The sequence below is a fragment of the Salmo salar genome, chromosome ssa19, assembly GCF_905237065.1.
Source record: "Salmo salar chromosome ssa19, Ssal_v3.1, whole genome shotgun sequence".
Lineage (NCBI taxonomy): Eukaryota > Metazoa > Chordata > Actinopteri > Salmoniformes > Salmonidae > Salmo > Salmo salar.
Window position 1 is genome coordinate 52978931 of NC_059460.1, and position 27476 is coordinate 53006406.

Sequence of the window (27476 nt, forward strand, 5' to 3'; positions counted from 1 at the left end):
TGGGATGTCTCATGTGCTAACAAACACCGCCGTAGCTCTGCCACCTTGCACTGCAGATGCGGGAGGCCGACATCGGCGGATGCGGCGGGTTGAGACACAGCATTGGACTCTGCAGCTAGAGACTTCTGTTTAAGCAGGAGTCTCTAGCTTAAACAGACAGATTGTGATGGTGATTTTTGTATTATGCTAATTACGTGTCCACATGGGCGCTGACATCGAGGCTAGGGTTAACATTCTGGGGACACAAAGTCTGAATCTATTCAGTATTTTTGTGTTAGAAAGGGTTTTTTTCTCGGTACTTGCGATGTCCTATTCAAAGAGCACCTGCATACAATCAACTCTGGAGCTATACAGCCACTACCCATGTCAACGCATCGCTTGTACATCATTTGTTTCTATATATAAATATGATTAGAAAACAATTCCATGAAAGCTTGAGAAAAAGACAGAGAGAATGATAGAGCGAAAGGGGGGAACGCAAACGTGATGTGGACAATGGGTAAATATCCTAAATAAGCCCCTTCTGAATGGAAATCTAATTCTCAGACCGCCCACCCACCACCACCACTACCCCCCTCAACATACACACACTTAATTCAGCCACAAACAGGGCAAACTGCTTGCTCTCAGTCAGTACAGTTGTAATTATGGGCCCTTCTTCTGAATGTCATTGACATTGTTCCTGGTCTTTCTCCTCCTGGCCCTAAGACCTGCTGTTGCCCCCCCCCTCCCATCCCCCCTACAAAAGTAGAGGTAGTGTGGTCCAAATCACAAGCCCATCATTATGAGGCACTTCCTTTCAGTCCGAAACACAAAGCGGGGGGTCAGGATAACAGTTATTTTCCACATGCCTCCTGTGCATCTCTTTTGATATGGTTGTTTGTGAGGTTTGTGAAAAGTGAGAAACAAAAAAGGCCAGTTCTCTGTCAGTTTTTGTTGTGGTAATGTTTAGTGCCACACCTGACCTGCAGTCAGTAGAAGCCAAATGGCACAAGCCTTGTCATCATCTTTATAATGACCACACATATTTGTTTTACAACCAGACAAAACCAACAAACTTAACAATGGCCACAAATATGAGTCACTCTCATGCAAAGTCAATGCTTTCATGTTCTTACTGAAGACCAGCAGAATGTGTTTGGTGGAATCATTCAATTTAGCACTAACAAATACAGTACCAGTCAAAAGTTAGGACACCTACTCATTCCAGGGTTTTAGTTTATATTGTACTATTTTCTACATTGTAGAATAATAGTGAAGACATCAAAACTATGAAAAACACATACGGAATCACGTAGTAACCAATGGACATTAGACCGGTGGAAATCTGTCCTTTGGTCTGATGAGTCCATATGTGAGATTTTTGGTTCCAACCGCCCTGTCTTTGTGAGACGCAGAGTAGGTGAACGGATGATCTCCGCATGTGTAGATCCCACTGTGAAGCATGGAGGAGGAGATGTGATAGTGTGGGGGTGCTTTGCTGGTGACGCTGTCAGTGATTTATTTAGAATTCAAGGCACACTTAACCAGCATGGCTACCACAGCATTCTGCAGTGATACGCCATCCCACCTGGTTTGCGCTTAGTGGGACTATCATTTGTTTTTCAACAGGACAATGACCCAACACACCTCCAGGCTGTGTAAGGGCTATTTGACCAAGAAGGAGAGTGATGGAGTGCTGCATCAGATGACCTGGCCTCCACAATCACCCAACCTCAACCCAATTGACATGGTTTGGGATGAGTTTTACTGCAGAGTGAAGAAAAAGCAGCCAACATGTGCTGACCAAATTTGGGAACTCCTCCAAGACTGTTGGAAAAGCATTCCAGGTGAGAATTCCAAGAGTGCGCAAAGCTATCATCAAGGCAAAGAGTGGCTACTTTGATGAATCTCAAATATAAAATATATTTTCTTTTGTTTAACACTTTTTTGGTTACTGAATGATTTCATGTGTTATTTCATAGTTTTGATGTCTTCACTATTATTCTACAATGTAGAAAATAGTAAAAATAAAGAAAAACCCTTAAATGAGTAGGTGTGCTCAAACTTTTGACTGGTACTGTATAAGCATCTATGATGTAGGCCTCCGTAGTTTTCACTTCTCATTAAGTGTCAAACAGCATGAAAACACAATAATACCCAACACAAATCTGCTTTGTTGTTGGCCTACTATTGACCTTTACCTGACGTTTACAAGCCAGAGGTGGCTTCCCACTGGGCACTGACGTCAGTTCAATGTCTAGTTTTGAATTACATTTGGTTGAGTTGTCAACTAACGTGAATTCAATGTGAAATAAACAAAACATATCACCATGCCATTGAATTTAGGTTGCAAATTGGGTGAGAAAAAATATAAAAATGTCTTAAGTTGATGATGTTTTGCAAATCCAAACAGTTTTCCACGTTGATTCAACATCATTACATAGATTGTTTTTGAAATTACACGAAAACAACGTTCATTCAACCTGTTTTTGCTCAGTGGGTTGGCTCGCCATCCAGCGAGACGATTTTTCTGACAGACAGACGTACACTGCTGTGCCTTGGCTGACACATCGGAGGTGACCACAAGGCTTGAGGACAGCGAACACAGGCCCTGGCTGTGTTCCGTAGCTCCAAGGTCCTGCAGTCCTGTCTCAGGTGGGTTCCATGTTTAGAGAGCTCTAGGTCTGCCTCACCCTCTGATTAATGACTATCACATCCATTTCTGAAAAGCCTGCTGTTTGTTTTGGATGAAGGAGGCAATTCACTTAATTTCTCTAATATGGTTCTCACGATGTACTGTTTTGTAACAGTGGACTGGTTGGAGACAGTCCGGTGCTGCCAGCAGCCAATACCTACAGAGGTAGAAGTAGTGCTACAAAACCAGAGTGTTACCATCAATCACGTTAGTCTGACCTGTTACTTGAACTCTTCTTCATATTGTGCTTCTCACTTCTAAACATTCTAATGCCTATAGTTTGTACAGTATCGAAAAAGTCTGAAAATGTATCCATTCACTACTGTGAGTCGCTCTGGATAACAGCTTCTGCTAAATGACTAAAATGTCAAATGTAAACATTTACAGAGTGAGTATATATGTTGGGGAATTAATGTATAGTTTTTAATAATCTAATCAGACTACAGCCGCTTGGTTCAACAGATTGTTAAAGAAACTGTGGCATGGCAATAGTATTGACTGTACAGTATAAAACAAACCCGTGCTTAGTTTTGTGACTCACTCTCCAGCATTAATAATTGCCGAGGGGGTGCGGTATCTGGCCAATATACCACGGCTAAAGGCTGGTCTTATGTTCGACGTAACGCGGAGTGCCAATCAGCATTCAGGGCTCGAACCACCTCATTTATAATCTCTTTTCTGTTCTACTCAGCTTTCTGAGTGGTATTGGATGTTTGTACTGTACACTGGCAGGAAACATTAATTAACCACCTATGCAAACTAATTTTGGTAGTCCGATTAGCTTTTAAAATAATTATGAAAATACTGTACATCATAAAATAAAAGGTCCTTTGCATAATCAAATACATTTTAAAAATAAATTCCCCCATTATTGTATTTTACACAATGGGGAGAACCATTAGAAACACATTGTGGTTAACCATGTCATTATTCATATGATATAATGAATCTGAACTGTACTAGAACAAAATGCTAAAATGGTTACCGGAGCCTTCACATACAATAGGGCTAATTTGTCATTGACTAAATGCAATAAAAGGTTAAATGTCAAGTTCCACTTTTAGTTCCACTAAAATGCACATATTGTTACCAATATGAAAACAAGTGGGTAGGCAGACGGTTAGTGCTATCCGGGATCTTTGGGACATCCCTATCCTAAACGCTAACCCTAACACTTACCTTAACCATTTGAAATGTAAACTTCAATGGGGTAACGTCAGAGTTGGGACGTCTAAAAGATCCCGGATAGCAAGGACCATAGACAGACCCTATAATATACTAATTGTCCCCAGACCCAATTCAGCCTGCACGGTTGGGAATAAAGAGGCATTGTGGGTAATTAACTGTTGGCTCACATAGTTTAGTATGTGTGCAGGACTATCTTGCCTGAGGTTGGCTGTAAGGACCACTAGGACTATAATAGCTCTTTCCACTGTAATATCTAGGAAGGGAGAGTGGTTGATCAAATACAGTGGTGTGTATTGATATAAAGGGGTGAGAATGTGACAGAATTGATAGGTCCTTTTACAATTTATAAAATTCCTCCATTGTGAAATTACTGCATAACTGCAGTTGATAGGAACACCAATAACAACACTTAATTTTTTTATTTTATTTTTACCCCTTTTTCTCTCCAATTTCATGATTTCCAATTGGTAGTTACAGTCTTGTCCCATCGTTGCAACTCCCCTACTGACTCGGGAGAGGCGAAGGTCGAGAACCATGCTTCCTCTGAAACACAACCCTGCCAAGCCGCACTGCTTCTTGACACACTGCTCACTTAACCCGGAAGCCAGCCACACCAACGTGTCGGAGGGAACACCGTCCATCTGGCGACCGAAGTCAGCTTGCAGGCGCCCGGCCTGCCACAAGGAGTCGCTAGAGCGAGATCGGACAAGGAAATCCTGGCCGGCCAAACCCTCCCCTAACCTGGACGATGCTGGGACAATTGTGCTCCGCCTCATGGATCTCCCGGTCACGGCCGGCTGTGACACAGCCTGGGATCGAAAATGGGTCTGTAGTGACGCCTCAAGCACTGCGATGCAGTGCCTTAGACCGCTGCGTCGCTCGGTAATGATATAATATACACTGAGTGTACAAAACATTAGAAACATGACATAGACTGACCAGGTAAATCCAGGTGAAAGCTATGATCCATTAATGAAATGTACTTAAATCAGTGTAGATGAAGGGGAGGAGACAGGTTAAAGTTGAATGTGCAAGCCAAAATATTTAAAGTGCCGTTGAACGGGGTATGGTAGTAGGTGTCAGACGCACCGGTTTGAGTGTGTCAAGAACTGCAACTCTGCTGGGTTTTTCACACTCAACAGTTTCCTGTATGTATCAAGCATGGTCCACCACCCAAAGGACATCCAGCCAACTTGACACAATTGGGCCAGCATTCCTGTGGAAAGCTTTCGACACCTTGTAGAGTCCATGTCCCGACGAATTGAGGCTATTAGGAGGGCAAAAGGGGCTGCAACTCAATATTAGGAAGGTGTTCCTAATGTTTTGTTCACTCAGTGTATAATAATAATAATAATAATAATAATAATAATAATAATAAAATAATTTATCAAATGCCCATTAGATTACATACCATCCTGTTTTTGGCTGAGTCACACATCAGCCTATTAAAAGGTCCCTCAGATTAGACTCAATTGGACAGCCTCAGAGGCAGGTACCCCGCTGCAGGCACGATAACACGCCACACAACACAGTGAACTCTCAGGCACCTGCTGAGGTAATCCAGGGAGAGGCAAGCTTGGAATTCCACTGCTTTGGGCTGTTATGTGTGGGCTCCAGGTCTGTAGAGCTGGGAGTGGTGGGGCAACTCTTTGCTGCATACACAGACATACATGATTATCTAAGAAGAGTATCCTTATATTCCCTCCTGCCCAGCCCATGTCTCCTTCCTTCCTTCCTCAATAATTTGATAATATTGTGTAGATTTCTACCATATTGCTTTCAGCTGATCCAGTCATGCCAGATCAGTGATCATATTGCGCTTTTAAAACAGCCTGTTTAAGCGAGTTGATATACAGGTTCATTATAGAGCCCTTATCTCTGGCATGCAGCAGGTCTATGTGGATTTTTTTTGTCAACACAGTATTTTGACCACTGAGCAGAAGACAGACTAAAAAACAGTATATTATGCCATAAAAAAAAAAAATCCTACAGTTTTATATTTTGTTTTTCTGGAAGAAACATTTAATAATTCATTAAACATCACTTTTATGATTATTAAATGGAATATAGCTTTTCCAGGCTACATTTTGGAGCCTCACAAGTGGACTACTGAGTCACACACATGCTCTCTCTCTCTCTCTCTCTCTCTCTCTCTCTCTCTCTCTTTCTCTAAAGTGGTCTGTCTAGAGCAGCCAAATGAGAGATGTGTCAGCTTTAGGTCTATTCCATAAACTGCTTATATTTTCAACCCAAAAATGTTATACATGCCTACCAACAGCATTTTAGGGGTCATCAAAATATGAACCCGATAGGCTGAAGCAGAGATATACACTTTAATCATTCAATTTCAGAATTAACAATGAAGAAAATTGTGCAGAACAAAAAAAATGCTAAACCCTCGTTTTGTTTCTCTGCCTAATTTATTCAAACACTTCAAACACTGAGAGAAGAATGACTTATTTTGAGCTCCAGAGGTTGCTGTTTTTAAACAACACTTTGAGACGAAGGTGCGAATACAAGCAGCGATAAGTATTGAGGATGATCGTAGACCAGTTTTATATGAAATAAGTCTTCGTCGTAAAAAAGACTAGATACTGGTCTTCTAGCTCGGCAGGCCTACAACTAGGCTGCTGTCAATTGATCGTGACCTGACTGACCACCTGGTGTAGAGCTGTCAAGGAGTCAATTAAGCGTATTAATATTTAGACAGGCTACATAATTTGACGCAAACAGTAGGTTTTAGTGTGTTATTCATTAAATTGTCGTACAAAAAAAAATCGAGCCTATCGTCTAATTAAAATGTCTTTATTCCAGCACCACTCGATGTCCATTATAAATAAACCTGCTCCATAATTATTTATTTTTTTCGAGAGCCGTTTATAATTTGCATCAATGACACAAATGAGCTGAAAAGTTTATTGGTGGCATTTTTTCTTGTGCTTTAGAAATCTGTCAGATGGAGAAAAGAACACAGTGCAAATGTACCAAGCCCCTGTTATATTATTCAGAATGAATAGGCTACAGGTTAGTCCTAAAACCCGGCCTCATTAGCCCCTCTGCCTGTATTCTCCCCAACCGTGTGCAGACAGAGCACGTCTGTGCGCCCATCATTGTGTCCTTTGTATTTCAAAAAGCAAATACATAAACTATAGATGCAACCTAATTCAGGATATTGTCTAAAATATAAAATGATGCAATATGTTATGAGAAATGTACAACAAAAAGGAACGGGCTCAAGATGTCATAGTACTCGACATGGTATTGATACTGCTTCATGTTACCTGCCCCTACCCGAGGAAGCAAATGTTGATATAACCTAGATTGATTTAAGTTTATCCTGGAAAGCATGCGCAGTAAACTTTTGGCCCCTATGCCGTGGCTTTTCAAAATTGCTACATTTTGAAACTGGAGAAAATAAGGATGTGCTTTCTATTCATTTTCAGTGGGAGACCGCCCATATATTGAATCCGCATTTACAAGTAGGCTACTTCAGCCTATTTTGCTATTCCAGCACAAAAGCAAACCGGCGCTTCACTGTCCTGCGTTCCTCACCCAAACTGCCTTCTCTAACTGCACACTCGTCCGCCGGCTTCCTCCAGCCTTTTTTCTCTCTCTCCCTATTTATAAAAACGTCACTTCAAGTCCCTCCCTTTTTGAATGTCATTAGTTTCTTGTGTGTTTCTCCCTGTCAATAATCCTGAATCCAGACTCTCTCTATTTCCATCCCTCTCTATCTGTCAATCAGCGCCGCCTTTGAACTGAAAACCACTCCGACCAACTTCAACTCACTCAATCCGAGCGGCTCAGCTCCATCTCCGGCTTCTTTTTCTGCCAAGATCCCTCTTCTTTTTAGTTTGTACTAACCGCCAGTGCTTGGAAAACGCCAATACAGACTCTAAACTTTAACTCGGATTCTAGATCACCAAGATCAAGGGTTTAAAACTTTGTGTTTTTGCCCCCCAAAATTGCTCGGGAAAATGCCGCAGCTGAACGGCGGTGGAGGGGACGATTTGGGTGCGAACGATGAAATGATTTCCTTCAAAGACGAAGGGGAGCAGGAGGAAAAAATTTCGGAGAATTTATCAGCAGAAAGGGATTTAGCAGATGTCAAATCTTCTCTTGTAAATGAATCAGAAACAAATCAAAACAGCTCGTCGGATTCGGAGGTAAGTGAAATAATCGTAATCGATTGTCCATTCGGTAGTTTGCAACCATTTACTTATTGTGCGCGAAATGTGCAGTGAAACCACGGTATTTAAAAAGTAATGATTTCCCTATGTGTTTCTTTAATGCAACCCCTGTGTTTCGTTGCATTTCAAGGCGGAAAGACGGCCTCCGCCTAGATCTGAAACTTTCAGAGACAAAACAAGAGAAAGTTTAGAGGAGGGTGAGTTTCTGCTTTTCCGTTCACGCTCTTGTCTCTTAGATTTTTACACAATGGCGCTATATGAGCGTACCGAATGAGTTTCTTCTGGAATCTCAGATGCATCAAAGTTTTCAAGGCACTTATAAAAGTTATTCTTTTCCCCCGCCATGTTAGCTGCGAAAAGGCAAGATGGAGGGCTGTTCAAGAGCCCACCGTACCCGGGCTATCCATTTATAATGATCCCCGATCTTACAAGCCCGTACCTTCCGAATGGATCACTTTCTCCAACAGCACGCACAGTAAGTTCGTTTATTTACACCTATACATTAGTGGACACAACCCAAGTAGCCCCTAGAGTCAACGCGCATTGTCACCCAGCTAGGTGTGTTTAGTTGTTAAATGTAGACAGAAGTTTCACAACTTATGAACTGTACAATGGCATGCATGTCGCTTGCAACACAGTCTTCCTGCATGTTTCTCTGAAGCCGATAGCATTCTGTAGGAGTAGGGATACTCAATGCGTTTCCATCACCTCAAATAAAAACTATTGTATGCAAGGTCATGTGCATAGGATGAATAATATATTTATTGTTCACCTGTGATCAAATTATAATACAACACATATACATTAATTTTAATAAAAACATTTCAGTTTATAGTGTACAATTAAAAATGATTCTTGTTCTTCTTGTTATTGTATTATTATGTGAGTTTCAGATAGGCTACTTTTGGCTTTGATTTTATACTGCCCCCTAATATAATGTTGTACTGTGCCTTGGCTACGTTGTTTTCACAACATCATTGAAAACCTTTTTTACTTTAATGCTTCATGACCCATTTAAACGTTCTTAGTACTGTATAATAACACCTAACACAAGTATGTTTAGATAAATATATCAACATAAAGGAAACTCAGAAAAGCATTGAGAAGGAACCTTATAAAAACAAAACCAATGTGTTGATTAGTTTATTAAACTTGCATCTGTTTAATGGCATTGACATTAGCTGGAAGAGGCCCATCATTGACAGTTACTTTGAATATGCAGACATTCATATTTTTCCATCAAACATTTAAATCTAAAATAATTGATGTATAGGCTGGAAATAATGTTAGAATTTTACATGCCGCAGTGTTGCAGCCTATGTACTGCTTGCATACCACTCTAGCTTGTAACGGGTAAACCATCGCTCTTAAAAGCATGTGCCATGTAAAACGTTATTTATGAATAAATTCATCTTATTTATTAGAGGCAATCAGCTTTGCTATAATTATGCAAACTTACTCATTTACTCGCCACCTCCAAGTCCCACTGGGCAATGCTTAAGCGGGATCATTTTTTAAACCATTCTTTTTTTTATGGTTGCAATTACAAGTCTTCGCTTTAGGACCTGTCATCTAATTTTACAAGGTTCAGGCAACAAAAAAAAACAGGCATTAGGAAATATGAACTTACCTCCATATACGCCTTTTGGTAATGAAATTAATATTTGTTTCCTCAATTTAGTGCATCAGGCACACCTTGAAAATCAACACACATGTGATACGCAGTGCAATGCATCCTTTTGTGTGTGACACATTTTAAGCGTCTTATAACATGTTTACCAAATAACTGCACAGCTATTTAAGTTGTTGTTGTTTTATTTTTATTTTTTTACATCTTATTGAATTATCTTGCTATTTGTATATTTTATGATTTGGTGTTTTATTAAATGTGTGTCTCGTGCATATTTGAGACCAATTGCCATTCTTTACCTTTAACACACACACACACACACACACACACACACACACACACACACACACACACACACACACACACACACACACACACACACACACACACACACACACACACACTTTAAGCTGGCTTCTTGTTTTAACGGGCAAGGGTTAGTATCTTTTTGTTCACTATAAACCCAGGTTCAGCACTAGCACACGTAACGTATGTACTCAGCTGATAAGAATAAAGTCATGGAATGCCCTTGCACTGTAAGAAGATGCTGCTGTACATGTCTCAATCTGATCTCGGGTCTGTGTACAGTCTTCCTCCTATTGGCCATTAGTTCAGAGGTCATTCCTAATCAGGAACGTTGTCATATTAGCCTTTTTGGTCACTGTCATTCCCCATCACCTACCTGTATGTAGAATAAGATCATCTGCAAAAATAACATTTCAGAAATGCCTAGTGAACCGTGTTTGCTTTGTAATTGGTTTACAAAGCAAGGCTACATTGTACACGTGATATCATTTTATTGCACAAATAGAACTGCACTATAAATGTGCAGGACAGCTTTATTCTTCCTGCCCTGAGAGTACATCATACCTTTTTAGGCTGATGATGGTTTACCTACTGCACTAACCCAACCCTCCTTTTTGCACCGTGTGTGTCCAGCCGTTAGAGCTTTGATGTTTTGTGTTCGTTGTATTCATAAATGTATAGCATCAATAATTCACCTGGGCATTGATTATCTGTCTTCCTTCCTAACTAGTAATGAAGGCTGCAGAATATGACTAGTACTGTGTCTGTGATTGGAAATGGCTAGCTCACTCCATTGTTATGTTACGGTTCTTTGCCATAGCAGGCGTCGTCGGTAGTCCAATTTTCTAATTTAATCGATTTCCGGTCTCGTTGGTGCAGACGATGCAATACTATTTTTGTAATTCGTGTGTGTGTGTGTGTGTGTGTGCACATTTTAGTTTTTTGTTTCCATACCTTTAGGCATTTATTGGTCCAATGTGATATGATTGTGATGTTAGTGATGCTACGGTCTTACCACTTGAGTTCTCCTTTTTGTCAGCTGGCTGTGATCGTAACATTTTCGGCATGCTTTCTATGCTTCCTGTGATTCCGTTACTGCATGTCTTTTTGAAGTGTGTGTGTGTGTGTGTGTGTGTGTGTGTGTGTGTGTGTGTGTGTGTGTGTGTGTGTGTGTGTGTGTGTGTGTGTGTGTGTGTGTGGAGGTCACTATAATTTGTCTGACCTCAGAGAGCTATAATGAGCGAGAGTTTGTTTTTCCAACCACCTAAGTCTAAAAAGCTGTACAATTTGGGATCATTTAGCAATTTGACATGACGTTGTGCCTAGGGTGTTAGGCCTCCTGCCCTCTTCTCCTCCCTCTTCCCCTCGTTCCTCACTTCCTTCCCCTCCCTCCTTTTTCAACCTCACACAAAGGTCTGCTGGTTCAGTAGGAGCAGGATGAATTGGTGAAGTGGCCTGGCCAGCTAACCCCCGGTGCCATACTATTTCTTGCACATCTCGCTCTCTCTTTCTCTTTCTCTCTCTCTCTCTCTCTGCGATTGTGCAGATGCTAATGCTAACATGGGTCTTTCTGAAAAGGCGATGGGTTAGCTCCAGTGCTACGGGCTAATGTCACACCTCAACAGGTCTGCAGAGAGGCGAGAGAGCGGGGTTGCAGGAACTCTGGAATAGGGCTGCAGGGCCATAAATCTACTGGCTTTATTTACTGCCTCTCAGACTTTTGAATGTTAAGATATTTGACGCCACCCCTGGCCCCATAATTCCCGGGGCAAGCAGGCTTTTGGCTGGGGTTTTGGGTTTCGTTGTATAATTCCGATTAGTTTTAAAAAGGAACAAAAAAAGAGAGAGGGAGAGAGAACACAACACCAAGATTCCACTGGTCTATTTAGAGTGGGGGAAAAAAGACACTCCCGAAACCCGTGACGATTCCACAGCAAGCCTGGCGAGAAGCGTTGTGTGGTTAGCTATACCAATAGCTTTTTTTCTCTCTTTTCTTTGTTTCACTTGTATTGTTGCACCAGTATCTCTCCTATTGTGGTAGACCCACCTATTTAAAAAAAAGAATACTACTTCCCTTCACAATTAATGACATGCCATTTTTACATGTTTTTGGGGGGAATGGTGGATTTGTGGCAAGATTATTGCAATTAACATCCGATTTAGCAGTTGAACATCAGCCTGGAAATAGCACCTAGTGTAATCCTTTGTGTTTATGTAGATGTGATGGTATGTCCAATATTTTAGAATTGACACAGACAGTATCTTTTTAAATATGTTAGGAGCATATGCATAACAATGGAATATGATGTGGATTATGTGTGTTCTGGTGCAGCTCTGAATGGCTTGTCCCTGCGAGGTGAGGAAAGATAGCTTCATGTGGATTTAGAGGATAGACCCAAACCTTATCAAATCGGCTTTACATGTTAATAGGAGCTAATTGCTATCCGCAGGGGTTCATGGCACTATGCATCCACATTTTGTGTTTCACCTCGCAAAGCGCACTCCGAATTTATTAAGGTTGTGATCCTTTTGTCCTGCAAATCACTTTTGTTTACAAAGTATAGTGGAAGCAGGACCCCCTCTCTCTCCCCCTCTCTCTCTTTTTCTCTCTATCTTTCCTCCCCCCTTCCACTTCTCTGTTCCTCTCATCCCATGTAAGGAAAATAAAACATCTTTATTTTTCTTGAGCTTGATAAACACCCATAAAAAGTGTAATCTGTTTTGGATTTGAGGGAGTTAAGTTGGGGAGCAAAGTTTGGCACCATTAAACAAAAATTGGGGCCTGCTAGACATTAGCGGCGCACAGCACATTCTCTCAGCTTAATTAGTCCAAACTGTAATTGTTCATGGTCTGCCAATAGGAGTAATGCTCAGGAAAAGTGGAGTTGCACTAAATCGGCCCACGGCTTTTAAAACAATAAATCACTCGCATATTTGTGCCGTGATTCAGATGGAGTCTCGACCTCTCCCATCTCGACATGTGGTAAATTGTAAAGTCAATGAATCGCAGATGTAGAGAAAGGGGGGGGGGGGTTAGAGAGGGAGAGTACAGTAAGGTTTTGTTAGCGCCTGGTGAATGAATGGAAAAGATTTGCGCTGTAAATATTTACAGAGATTTTTTTCCCCCCTCGTTGGCAGGGCTTAATTGTCTTATGCTGATGATGTTGGCAGGCTAAGCTGTGTGAAAGCATACAAAACTCTCCCATCGGCTGGTTTGAAACGACACACAGAAAAAATAAGTCAGTCCAACATGTTTGTGGGCGTGTTTTTAACGTGGGTTTTTAAATACTGTGATGGGAGTAGTTCCCTACTGGTAGTGAATAAGGTTAAATACTGTGATGGGAGTAGTTCCCTACTGGTAGTGAATAAGGTTAAATACTGTGATGGGAGTAGTTCCCTACTGGTAGTGAATAAGGTTAAATACTGTGATGGGAGTAGTTCCCTACTGGTAGTGAATAAGGTTAAATACTGTGATGGGAGTAGTCCCCTACTGGTAGTGAATAAGGTTAAATACTGTGATGGGAGTAGTTCCCTACTGGTAGTGAATAAGGTTAAATACTGTGATGGGAGTAGTTCCCTACTGGTAGTGAATAAGGTTAAATACTGTGATGGGAGTAGTTCCCTACTGGTAGTGAATAAGGTTAAATACTGTGATGGGAGTAGTTCCCTACTGGTAGTGAATAAGGTTAAATACTGTGATGGGAGTAGTTCCCTACTGGTAGTGAATAAGGTTAAATACTGTGATGGGAGTAGTTCCCTACTGGTAGTGAATAAGGTTAAATACTGTGATGGGAGTAGTTCCCTACGGGTAGTGAATAAGGTTTGGGTAGAGTTCACGCTTCTTTTTCCCCCCTTTTGTTTACCTATCAAACCTATGCGATGGGTCTTTGTGTAATAGAACTCTAAATCTAAGGTTATCTAAAAGGTGATGGATTTCATTCAATTGTAATAGATCTATAACTGAAATATACAATGTTTCTTCCTCAATAGAACTGCGGCTGGTAAAGCAAATTGCATAGACTACCGACAAAACACTTTCACCCCTAACCTTCCACTTCCCTATCGCTGGGCCATACCGCTGTATGCTATTCTGTTTAAAAAAAACAGCATTGGCTTAGCAGCTGTGGACTGGTGCTCCCCTCTTCTTCCCTTCCACTCACCCCCTCTCTCCCTTTCCCTCTATCTCTCTGTCTCTGTCTCCCATGCATTTCCATAAAGCTCAACACAAAGATCTCACTGTACATCTGGAATGCAACTTTTGTCATCTCTTACATATAGTCTTGCTGCCGGCCCACAGGGCTTGGGGCTCTCTGAAACATGGAAATCTAATGACTGCCTATCTGTGTGTGTGTGTGTTTGCATGTGTGTCCCATATATGTACGGCACAGTATGTGCATGCAATATGCACTCATATATTTGATGTTCTATGCTCCCTAGATCGGACACATGTAAAATGCATGGATGTTCCCTGAATTTCAAGGAGCAGTTCTTATGGTTCTTTGTTGTATTGTCCTTATACCTTTAAATTGTTCTGATACAAATGCACGTGTTGGGAGCGTCGGATGAGTTAGCCCTGGACTGCTAGTCGAGATGTCAAGGCTTACCTCGCAGGCAATGACTCCTTACATAGACAGTCTCACCCCTTTATTCTGTAATTCTACTGAAGCTCAAAGATTCTTTTCTCTTTCCATCAATTCTAGAATCAATATCGTTTAGAGCAGGTGGTAGCAAGGTGTTGTATTCCTTTACAATAGAGCTGGGGTTTTGCACTGCCACCAGTACAAAGATACCATATTTGGGGTATTTGGATCCCCATTATCTGTTGTAATATCAGCAGCTACTCTTTCTTGTGTCCACAAATAGCTCTGTGGTACATCTGTAGTATTGATTGTCTGTTTAATGATCATTTCATGATCATCATACCATAGACCTTTTTATAGGGAAAAACTGTATCATTAAGTGTGTTGCAGTTTTGAAATGCATGTGCAAGGTGTTTTACTGTATGTTTTTTTGGGAAATAATGATTGATGCTATTATTGATAACATTTAGACTAGGTATATTTCTTTTTTGTCTGTGTGCATATTTCCATAAAGTCATTCATTCAAGCCCAGCAGCGAAAGGAGTTTACCAGCGGCGTGGGAGAGAATGCGCTGGGTGGGGGGGTTGGGGGGGGAGTTAAGAAAAGCGGGAAATGCGTTCAGCAATGTGTGTATGTGTGTGTGTGTGTGGGTGGTGGGTGGTGGGGGGGGTCGCACAAAGGCCGGTTGAATAGGGCGCATAATTGCTGTTAATGCCGGGCAATGAGAACAGCGACAGTTCCTGGTTAATGTCCAAATAATAGTGCCTCCAGGCCTCACATTTACCCCCCCCCAAAAAACAGCGGGACTAGGAGAAGGGGGGGGAGCTTGATGGACAGGCCATGTGTGTGGCTTTTCCTCTTAATGAATCTGGCCAGTTCTCTACAGTATTTACCTCCTCCTGTGTCCACGTCTCATCATCAAAATGTCCGCCCTAAAAGCGTTGGTGGGCGAGAGGATTGTGTGACAGTGGGGGAATTTGGTGGTGCCAGGCATATGTTTGGACTGGAGTGTGTTTGGGGAGGGTTAAAGTGCAGAGTGCTTTCTGTTGGGAAAAGAGCTGCCTCTCTCACCCTTTTATGACGAGGGATAGGAGTGGTTGAGTGTGTGTGTGTGTGTGTGTGTGTGTGTGTGTGTGTGTGTGTGTGTGCGCAGCTCGCACGCCTGTGTGTCTGCGGTTTGTGTAACACTATCACAACCCCTAATGATCATGTTGGGCTATATAATAACTAGCCGTGCCAATGTGCAGCGATCACCTGTGGTAGGCCTGCCTTTTATGGATGTGGTAGAACGCTCTAGAATGTTCCACGGTGCGGAAATCTCACTCAGGAGGGCTTGGTGTTTTGGGAGAAGTGATTATGAATGTTTGGAGAACATATGTGAACCCTTTAGGACTTATTCATCCCTGTAGCATCTCAACATTGTTATGAACTACAACAAACCTATAAGTGTATTTTTACCTTGAAAGGGAAAAGAAATTGCATCTATAAAGTCATTGTCATTACAATATTAGGTCCTGCGTTAAAAGATGCATCAGTCTTACCAGTGTGTCCTGTTATGATGATTATCTGCCGTATTTAATGTATTCACAAATGTCAAGGGTTTCTGTATTTGTAAAGAGCATAGATAATTTGACATCCTTGTCCAGTTTGGGATTGCAATTTTTTGTTTATTCGGATAATCTGGACCCAAACCTTTTGAGATGTGAGGGACCGTTTTGTATTAAACGCATAATTGAGAAGGGAAAGGTGATAAAACGATGCATTTTTTATATTCTAATTAAACTCTTAAATGTGGGAGGATAAGCTCTGAGGAGTGCTGTGTGTGTGTGTGTGTGTGTGTGTGTGTGTGTGTGTGTGTGTGTGTGTGTGTGTGTGTGTGTGTGTGTGTGTGTGTGTGCGCACTAATGAGGTGATTGTTAGCTTTTTTGCTGTTAAAGGTTGGTTCATAACTGCTTGAAAAGGTGAGGGAGTTTTAGAGCCACAGCAGAAATAAATTAATCTACTAATCTCCGGATTATTCTGGGATTTAGAACAAAATGTTGCGGAGATTACTGTATGTAAAAATGCACAAGGCTAATGAAATTTAAGCCCTTTGCACACACGCAATGTGGAATACTGAGAGATTGTCCGGGTCTGTGCACCAATTTCCCAATAGATTAAGAGCAAATTTCCAGTGTCCACTCTTTTGCTGCCCATTAGAAATCTATTTGCACATGATAATATTGCCCCTCTTAAAAAGGACAGCTTTGGGTACAGTAGATAACATATCATGAGAAGTACTGGTCACATGGGCACATGCTATGGTGGGCTCCTAGTAGGCTGTAGAGTAGATTGAATACCACATCTCATTCTGTTGTGGGATATAATTGTATGTTGTGGTCTGTGTGTTTGAGTGGGTGGTGGGGTGGGGTCGTTTGTGTGAAAAGCATAGGTTTAAATCTCCCTAATGCACTCTGCTCCACTGAGGAATGGGGGCAGCAGTGTTTAGGGTCAATTGCAAACGTGAGGAAATTGACTCCCAGCACTGAGTGAATTGTCAATTGGCTCCCCAAGGGGTCAAAGTGAATTGAGTGTCTGTTTGGACAACTGGCCTGAGGTGGGATGAGTGGCCTTCGCTGTCAGCCAGAGGCGATGGATGCGGACTGAGGACCAAATCAACTGAAAAGCAGAGGGAATTTTGCCCTGTTGAAGTGGAGGACAATTAGATTCAGCAAGGTTGAAATAAGGTTTGGGTTTAAATCATGACCTGTTGTTCACAGTCCTATAGCACTAAGATCGATATCTACAGGGAAAAGGAAGTCGACTCTGATTTTCTATATTAGGCCTATTATAGTGATATAACAGGTTTGATTGACAGTCAATTGAAAGGATTTACACGATGTCATAATAATAGAAGATAAAAAGGAAGATGTTTGAGAACTTAAGTGATTTAATGAAATATTGAACGTGGTCCACATAATCGACAGTAAGCGTCTCGGTCGCCATCGTGTCATTTTGCGGGGGTGGACAATGAAGGGTCATGTGACGTCTGTCACGGTGCCCTTTAGAACGAGGAGTTTCTTTTATCTCCCCCTTATCTCATTTTTTTATCTTCCCCTTTACTTCCCCTCTATCTTTATGGAGCACCGTGCTTTGCATTTTTCAAATACCAATAAAGATAAATTGCTGGCTTTGTCATAACAGGTGGTGTTGAGTGGCAAGATTTCAGTTTTAACTCTTGATATTCTGGTTAGCTCATCTGCCTGTGCCCATGTGACTACGCTAGCATTTTATGTGAACAAATAAAACCCATTCAGACATCACAGTGGTCAAAGTAAACCTGTTATGGCCATTATGTGTTTAAATATCTATTTGTCTTTGGAGGATGACCCCCGAGGGCTTTTTGACTTTACACTGAGTCTCTCTCTGGTCCGCCCTGCACTGAGGCCTCAGTGGAGAGCAGCTGCTCTGGTAGGGCCAGGCGGCCGGAGGAATTCTCTGCTGTTTAAACAGTGGGTCGTCTCAGTACCGGCCTGAAGGACCGGAGGGGAAGGAAGTTCCTCTGTGTTTACATAGCTGAATTGTCCTGTGGGCCCCAGAGTGTCTAATGCACTACTGTTCAAACACTACACAAGTGTAGAGATGACCCCCACCCACACCAGTGTTCACAGCTTTAGCCTCGTCTGTCTGTGTGTGGTTGCTCACGACCCTCATTTACTACATACCACAACCATGGCTGGCTGTTGTTTGCGTGATTGAGGTTTGCGTGATTGATATTAAAGAATTGCAAAGTTTGAGTTGAGAAAGAGAGGGGTTTAGATAGATAGATAGTTCCACCAAGGCCTTGCCTACTGGGCAGCCAGACATTGACATACAGTGAAGTCATCAGACTAATTGTTGTTCGAATGACATGTTATGATCCGATGACAAATCTCCCTCACTCCCGCCATTGGAGCGGAAAATGTAGCCGGGATTGGCATGATGTTAGCAAGTGTGTAAACTGCGCTTCAACAAGATGGATAAATGCAATTATTGGCCAGACCTGAGGAGGGGGAAATCCATTTAAAGCCTGTAACGCTAAGCAGAGGTCATGGTTATTTCATTTGGCCAATTTATAGTGATGTATGAGTGTCGGGGCACATTAGTCAGGGAGAGGGAGTTGGGCCTCAGTGTCCGTCCGCCTGCGTGTGTGTGTGTTCCGGGGGGAGGTTGGCGATGAGAAGCGCTACTGTAGAAAAACACAAGTCTCCTTGGGACAAGACTTCCTTGTTTTCTCCTCCTCCCTACCCACACCTCCCTACCTCCTCCTCCCTCTGCCTGCCATTTCGGCAGATAATACAAATGGACCCTCGGCAGGGAAATGACAAAAAGATACACTGAGTGCAGAAAAGCGGGACTGCTGTGCAAATGAGGCGGGGAAAGGGGCGGTGGTCGGCCATGTGGCAGAGTGAGCACCGGCAGCATCTCCATACCAGGGGCTGCAGCACTCAATCAGGCTCAGTCCTCTGCCCCAGCGCCCAGCCTGAACACTACCCCCCCTATATAGCGCACATAAAGTATATTATGGGTATAGAAGCACTAGTAGTAGTAATAGTAGAAGGTTTCACAGTGTCAGTTGTAGCTGTTGTTGGACTGTACAACTCAATTACACACTCCCTGACCCAGCTAGACTTTGATACTCTCAGTGAACTCAGGGGAGTTTACAATTAAGTTACAATTACAGCGTGGATTCCGACGTTTAATCCAGGCACACAAGGCTCAGGGCCTCAGCCCCAGGCAGTCTTACCTATCTGTGCTTCTCACTGTTCCCTTAAAAAAACAACGCACTGTACAGGTAACTGCCAAAATAAAGGAAACACTCTGAGTAAATGAGGGATACAAAGTATACTGAAAGCAGGTGCTTCATCACACAGGTGTGGTTCCTGAGTTAGTTAAGCAGTAAACATCCCATTATGTTTAGGGTCATGTATAAAATTGCTGGGCAGGGCATTATTTTGGATACCATGGCTATGCCCCCATAGGATGACAATGCCCCCATCCACAGGGCACAAGTGGTCACTGAATGGTTAATGAGGATGTAAATGATGTAAACCATATGGCATCTCATTCACCAGATCTCAACCCAATTAAACACCAATGGGAGATTCTGGAGTGGCGCCCGAGAACGTTTTCCACCACTGTCAACAAAACACCAAATTATGGAATTTCTTATGGAAGAATGTTGTCGCATCCCTCCAATGGAGTTCCAGACACTTGTAGAATCTATACCAAGGCGCATTGAAGCTGTCCGGGCTCATGCTGGCCCAATGCCCTATTAAGACACTATGCTGGTGTTTCCTTTATTTTGTCAGTTACCTGTATGTTACTCAACTCTCATAGAAGTGATTTTTTTTAAAACAGTGGACCAATCATCTTGTCTCTCTCGCAATCTCTAGGCTATTTAAAATGGAAAGATTTGGCCTGCTCTGGACACAGTCATTGTCTCCCGAGAGAGAAACCACTCGACAGTTACGCAAGTCGAGCGCGATGCAAAAACAAACCGGTGGTTACAGCAGGGTGGGCGAGAGACTGGGGGAAGCAACAATTTACAGCTCCAAGCCACAGATTGAATCAAGGGTTGTATATCTGAGAGACATGAGGATATCTCTAGCCACGGTATTGAGGCTTTGTAAGTGGTCTGGATAACACTTAAGTGCCTCTTGGTTAGGATGTTGCAGTGCGTGTAGTCTACTGTATGTGTGTGTGCTGTCAGGAGGTGAGGGTTTGTGTTTTTCACCTGCCTTCCAGGCAGCGAGCTTTAGTTACTGTGTGAATGCTGGGACTTGTCAGAGACAGGTGTCAGAGCTGCCTGCCATGGCGCTCACCCTGCCACACACACAGCAGCTTGGAGGGCAGGAGTCCATGGCTGTGGTGAGGGGGTAAGGAGACGGCATTCGGTGGAATTCTTCACCCTAATCTCAGCAGGGATCAGTTGGTCTGAAACTACTGTAGTCCCATTGCTTAGTGTTGTTAGTAAACCACAGGATGCTACTCCTGTGGACCGGTATTGACATTTGATTAAGGATGTGGACCGGTATTGACATTTGATTAAGGATGTGGACCGGTATTGACATTTGATTAAGGATGTGGACCGGTATTGACATTTGATTAAGGATGTGGACCGGTATTGACATTTGATTAAGGATGTGGACCAGTATTGACATTTGATTAAGGATGTGGGCCAGTTTTGACATTTGAATAAGGATGTGGACCGGTATTGACATTTGATTAAGGATGTGGACCGGTATTGACATTTGATTAAGGATGTGGACCGGTATTGACATTTGATTAAGGATGTGGACCGGTATTGACATTTGATTAAGGATGTGGGCCAGTTTTGACATTTGATTAAGGATGTGGGCAAGTTTGCAGTATAGGCCTAGTGATTGGAGCTGTAGACTCAGGTCCTTCCAGCTTGCCAGAGCAGAAGCTGGTGGTCCTGTATGACTCAGTTGGTAGAGCATGGCGCTTGCAACGGCTGGATCGTCGGTTCGATTCCCAGGGCCACCCATACGTAAAATGTATGCACGCATGACTGGAAGTGGCTTTGGATGAAAGCATCTGCTAAATGACCTATATTATTAGAATATGTTATCTCCCTTTGTCAACTTGTCTGCTATTCCCCCACACTTTAACGCCGATATCATGGCAGAGTTGGAGATTACAACGGGGAACTCTTATTGCCAGGGCCACGGAGTGGATGTGTGTGAGAGACTAACTCTGCCCACCAACCCTACTCCTCCTCATCCTGTAACTTGGCCTGCGGGATCGCTTTGCGGACCTCCACATTTTCTGAATCGCTCTGGAAGAATCCCTCTTTCTCAATTTGACATGTGGTTGGTAACATCCAGCCATCCTCCCTCCTTCCCAGTCGCTCACACGCCCTCTTGCGAGAGCAACTGCTGACCGCGCTCTATAGGCCGAGGGAATTCCTCACCCCGACTCAAAGAAACTGCTTGGAAGTTTTTTATATGTTCCGAGGGTCGTTTTACAGCAGAGGACGTGCCACTCGACGCAACTGTTCCCATTTAGCGGGGAGCTGTCGGTCTTATTAGGGTCATGAGGGGGACAAATGTTTTTCACAGCCATTATATATGGATTCAAAATTGGCCGCGTCTGAAAATGACACAACCTGGTGAGTCAGTCTCAGCTTGACCCGTATATATCCCCCTGGAAGGTCCTGTGCTGGTTTAGCCCATGTTGCTCCGTTCTAATCCAGGAGAAGAGGTGCGAGTCGCCATAGTGTTCTTGTTGGGAGGGGAAACGTTTGTGTTGCATTGATGTTCTCCTTGTCCCTATGATGGTTAGGGTAGATTAATAGCCCTCTTCCAGCCTTTTGGGCTCCAGCCCCCAGTGGCATGAAGCTCCGTATACATGTTGAAGAACATGACACCCCTGGGTGCAACCAATCAGGGCAAGATATATACCCAATGACCAAACGGGCAGCCAATCAGCCAGAGGATTTACAACCCGAAAGACCAAAGCATTTATCTCTGTTGGCTCGATTAAAGCCTAAGTTCAAGTATTTATACGAGCATCGGTGCAGGAATATTTGTGCTATTAAGTTCTAGCCAAAACTAACCAGGATTTGTGTCTTCATTGGTTTTGGCCGTGACATTTTGTAATCGTATCAATATCAAATCAATATCAGTATCAGTGTTGGTTTCAAGCATGTCTGAGTAGCCAACACATTCGAGCTGATTGGCCAGAGTTTGAGATGCTTGGGGAGCTGTGATCAGAGACGCTGGGAAGCCAACCTCTAATTATTCACAGAAGCCATTGGCAGGAAGAGCGAAGCATCGGCAGGTTGGACACTGAGCAGAGCTCGCTCACTGCTGGGTTTTTAGGAAAGGAGCCGAGCCCCGGGATGTTCCCCAAAGACAACTGCTGGGCCCAGAGAAAACCATAAACCAAATGTCTTCCCTCTCTCCTTTTAAAGGCCCAATGCAGTCAAAAACGGGCTTTACATGTGTTTTATATATATTTCCACACTGACGTTGGAACAATACTGTGAAACTTCAGCCAGTTTTGGTGGGATGGAGTAAAAGGCCTTTAAAATGTGCAGTTGTGTAACACAACACAATGTTGGAGGTGCTGTGCGTGCAATTGGCTGCCTCCAATGTCATTATATAGAATTTGGCCGTACGTCCAAATTGTGTAATAACGCCCTTTTGTGGGGAAAAACTCATTCTGATTGGCTGGGCCTGGCTCCCCAGTCGGTGGGCCTGGTTGCCATTGCTGCACCCCTGCCCAGTCATGTGAAATCCATAGATTAAGGCCTAATGAATTAATTTTAATTGACTGATTTCCTTCTATGAACTGTAACTTGTTCAGTATAAATTGCTCTTGTTATGTGGTTTACCAAACTAGGGTGTTGGGAGCTGACATGTTTTGCATAGGCCCGTGATTTTTTGTTCCTTCATCAAAAATAAGGGTCTGTTTTCACTGGCCCTGAATATAGTATTATAGATAGATAGATAGATATTTTAGAAAACGAACACCGCCCTGCGCTTGTGTTCTTCACGCTGTTTTGATCTCCGTCACAGATGCTTGGCAGGAGGCACATCTGCTCTCCCCACCCCACACTTGTAGCACAAATCCTGTTTTGTGGTGTTTTTGTGTGCCATAATTGAGCAAATAACATCAGTAATGATTCGATTGGGTATAAAGTAATTGAGAGGCGGCCTGCTTGCCATCTGTCTGGTGAGATTACTGTTTCTGTGTAATTAAAAGTGTGACCTTGTGGCCGTGGTGAGAGGTGCCAGTGGGCAGTCAGAACCACAGGCCTGGACTGGGCTCTTTTCTTTTAAGAGGTGGTGGGGGTAGTGGCGGTTTAGCAGGGCGGTAAATATAGCACAGGGCAATAGAGTGGAGCTAAAGTGGCATTCTCCTTTACATGGGATGTGCCCTGTATACACACAAGTACTGGTCCGTGTCAAAGCCCCAAAACCTGCCACAATTTGTAGGGGGAGAGAGGAGCCCCACAAAGTCCTGGTGATCCTTGTGTGCATCCAGTGTAACCACGAGAGGGCGGAGAGGTAGGGGGGATGAGGGGGGCCGAGGGGGATATCTGTTTTTGCTCTGCTTTCACGTGTGGTTTTGTTTTGACTCCTGAGGTTCAGTTTCCCTTGGACAGTGTCCAGAGACTACAGAGCCTGCTTTTTGCACCCCTCCTCCACAAAGTTAAGAGGTCTGTAAGACCTGGAATTGGATTTGAGATTTGATCTTGTTGCATGTAGTACACAGGGCATTATAGACAAGGAGACCACAACGTGAAGGGGTCTGTAAGACCTGGAATTGGATTTGAGATTTGATCTTGTTGCATGTAGTAAACAGGACATTAAAGACAAGGAGATGGGGTTAATGAGTGTGTGTGTGTGCGTGGGTGTGCATGCGTGTGTGTGTGTGCACATGTGTGTGCGCATGTGTGTGCGCATGTGTGTGCACGTGTGTGTGTGTGTGTGTGTGTGTGTGTGTGTGTGTGTGTGTGTGTGTGTGTGTGTGTGTGTGTGTGTGTGTGTGTGTGTGTGTGTGTGTGTGTGTGTGTGTGTGTGTGTGTGTGTGTGTGTGTGTGTGTGGTATGCATATTCTCTGCACCCTCATTGTGGTAACACACTCAGATCAGGAAAGGAACTAAAACAACTATACCATGATTACACATAGCCTACACACACACACACACACACACACACACACACACACACACACACACACACACACACACACACACACACACACACACACACACACACACACACACACACACACACACACACACACACACACACACTCACACTCACACACACTCACACTCACACTCACACTCACACACACTCACACTCACACTCACACACACACACACAAACACAGGATGCTTGGCTGAAAAAGACATTAGACCATGTTACCAGTGTGGGCTGGAAGCCGTCTTGCAATACTTCCGCTAAGACGGTGAGGGGAGAGAACAAAAATAACCATTTTAATTACTATGGTTTGCTATGGCGCTGCCACAGTGTGGATGGCAGGCCCGGGTGAGGTGGCACCGGCCATAGGGGACCGAGACTGGGCGAACCTCCAGGGGAATTACAGGGTGCTCAGGGCAAGAAATAGATCTGGCGGCCTCCACTGCCTGCCACCCCTTCAGCAGTCTGCCTGCTCCACTTCAGCAGTCTGCCTGCTCCACTTCAGCTGTCTGCCTGCTCCACTTCAGCTGTCTGCCTGCTCCACTTCAGCTGTCTGCCTGCTCCACTTCAGCTGTCTGCCTGCTCCACTTCAGCTGTCTGCCTGCTCCACTTCAGCTGTCTGCTTGCTCCACTTCAGCTGTCTGCCTGCTCCCCTTCAGCAATATGCCTGCTCCACTTCAGCTGTCTGCCTGCTCCACTTCAGCTGTCTGCCTGCTCCACTTCAGCTGTCTGCTTGCTCCACTTCAGCTGTCTGCCTGATCCCCTTCAGCGATCTGCCTGCTCCACTTCAGCTGTCTGCCTGCTCCACTTCAGCGATCTGCCTGCTCCACTTCAGCTGTCTGCCTGCTCCACTTCAGCTGTCTGCCTGCTCCCCTTCAGCTATCATCCCTGAGTTCTGCTGTTGCCATCTCTTCCCACTTTCCACTAACTATTGCTTCTCCGGCGATAATTGGAGAAAGGTACTCCTACATACGTGGCCACTTCCTTCAAAGTATCTTTGTTTGACGTAGTCAGTGTTTCAGTCAATAGACCTGTGTAGTGGCAGGCCTAGACGTTCACCATGTGAGGAAATAAAAACATATGTTTTCAGTGTAGCAATATTTGGGCTATGTTTCTAGATTTTACGTCTTTTTTTTCCTTTTTCAGTGTTTTGTTGTACTTTCTACCTCTTGGGTTATATGTGTCTCTTCTTTACGTCTCTTCCACTCTTCCTCTCCCCTTGCTCTCTCACTCACAGTGTGTGCTCTGATTACCTCTCCAAACTGGCAATAAGTTGATAGCTTTACAGAGATGATGTAAGCCCATGCCCTAGGGTATATCAGGTTGGATTTCTCCTGCTTTATCTTGTAAAGCCTAAATTAACAGCTGGTTTGGTTTGAGTTCTTCTGGATCTGACTAAAGGATTAGTCTTCGTTCTCATGTGAGTCGATCTAGTTAGATTTATTGCAGGTCTATCAAAAAAAGATCAATGGGAGTCCTTTTTGAAAAGTAAATCCTTAATCGTTCTTTGCACTTAGGTGTCATCATTGGGACGTTTTTTCTCTCTCACACTCCCCCCCGTCCTATTCCCCCCGTCCTCGTCTATCCTCCTGTCTTTTCTTCCCCCTAACCCGTCGTTGATAGGGAGGGAGCTAGCGATCTGCCCTGTCAATGGATGGTATTCTGCGGTATCACCCGATGGATTTTTCTCTTGCTCATTAGCTATCCATCACGCCGAGGCAGACTGAAGTCGAGATTTAGCAACACAAGCCCTGATCACACCTGAAACATGCCCCACCTGCTAATTTCCTTTATATTTTCAAGTTCATCCACCCATTTCTGGTCATGGCCAGAATGTAAAATGAACGTCAAAAGTAGATTTTCTTTACTTCATTTTAGCTAACCCTAACCATTTTCCTAAACATAACTTAATTCTCCTAACCTGCTACGTTAATTCTCCTAACCTGCTACGTTAGTTCTCCTAAACTTAACCTAATTCTCCTAACCTGCTACGTTAATTCTCCTAACCTGCTACGTTAATTCTCCTAACCTGCTACATTAGTTCTCCTAACCTGCTACGTTAGTTCTCCTAACCTGCTAAGTTAGTTCTCCTAACCTGCTACGTTAGTTCTCCTAACATAGCTAAATATGCAGGTTTAAAAATATATACTTCTGTGTATTGATTTTAAGAAAGGAATTGATGTTTATGGTTAGGTACAGTCGTGCAACGATTGTGCTTTTTTTTCGCAAATGCGCTATTGTTAAATCATCCCCGTTTTGCGAAGTCTGCTGTCTTTGTTAGGAAGAAATAGTCTTCACAGTTCACAACGAGCCAGGCGGCCCAAACTGCTGCATATACCCTGACTCTGTTTGCAAGAGAAGTGACACATTTTCCCTAGTTAAAAGAAATTCATGTTAGCAGGCAATATTAACTAAATATGCAGGTTTAAAAATATATACTTGTGTATTGATTTTAAAAGAAAGACATTGATGTTTATGGTTAGGTACACGTCGGAGCAAAGACAGTCCTTTTTCGCGAATGCGCACCACATCGATTATATGCAAAGCAGGACAGGCTAGATAAACTAGTAATATCATCAACCATGTGTAGTTAACTAGTGTTTATGATTGATTGATTGTTTTTTTACAAGTTTAATGCTAGCTAGCAACTTACCTTGGCAACGTAAAGCAGGTGGTTAGAGCGTTGGGCTAGTTAACGTAAGGTTGCATCCCCAAGCTGACAAGGTAAAAATCTGTCGTTCTGCCTCTGAACAAGGCAGTTAACCCACCGTTCCTAGGCCGTCATTGAAAATAAGAATGTGTTCTTTAACTGACTTGCCTAGTTAAATAAAGGTTTAAAAAAAAAAAAAAAAAATCGGCAAATCGGTGGCCAAAAATACCGATTACCGATTGTTATAAAAACTTGAAATCGGCCCTAATTAATCGGCCATTCCGATTAATCGGTCGGCATCTAATCTGGATACAGTTCATCTGGTGTTGCCATCCTTGCCTTGAAATCAAGACTAGGGTATAGTCAACCTTTTTATAAGTGCCTTCTTTCTCAGGTTCATATAGAGAAAGTGGCATGTTGGATTGTTATTCTTGTAGAAAATAATTTAGTCATAGGGAAGGGGTTCATTATGTTGTCAAGGGGATTGTCTGCAATATCGAATGATCTACCTTTTATGTGCTGCATTTCTCTATGCAATATGCACTATTTCCCAATGA

The 27476-nt window shown here is 43.1% G+C and overlaps 1 protein-coding gene across 12 annotated transcripts in view; it reads left to right on the plus strand.

Annotated features, from left to right (window-relative positions):
- Window positions 1-7383: 7383 nt before the first annotated feature.
- Window positions 7384-27476, plus strand: part of tcf7l2 (transcription factor 7 like 2) — a 112296-nt gene continuing 92203 nt past the window's right edge. For 6 of the 12 annotated variants that reach the window (XM_014158449.2, XM_014158454.2, XM_045702460.1 and 3 more), the window contains exons 1-3: window positions 7385-8031; window positions 8186-8252; window positions 8406-8530. In XM_014158449.2, the coding sequence (XP_014013924.1) occupies window positions 7843-8031; window positions 8186-8252; window positions 8406-8530 (381 nt within the window). In that variant the 5' untranslated portion in view covers window positions 7385-7842. Of the gene's footprint in view, window positions 8032-8185; window positions 8253-8405; window positions 8531-27476 lie in introns of all 12 variants that reach the window. The other 6 variants (XM_014158451.2, XM_045702458.1, XM_045702461.1 and 3 more) reach the window with 3 other exon arrangements.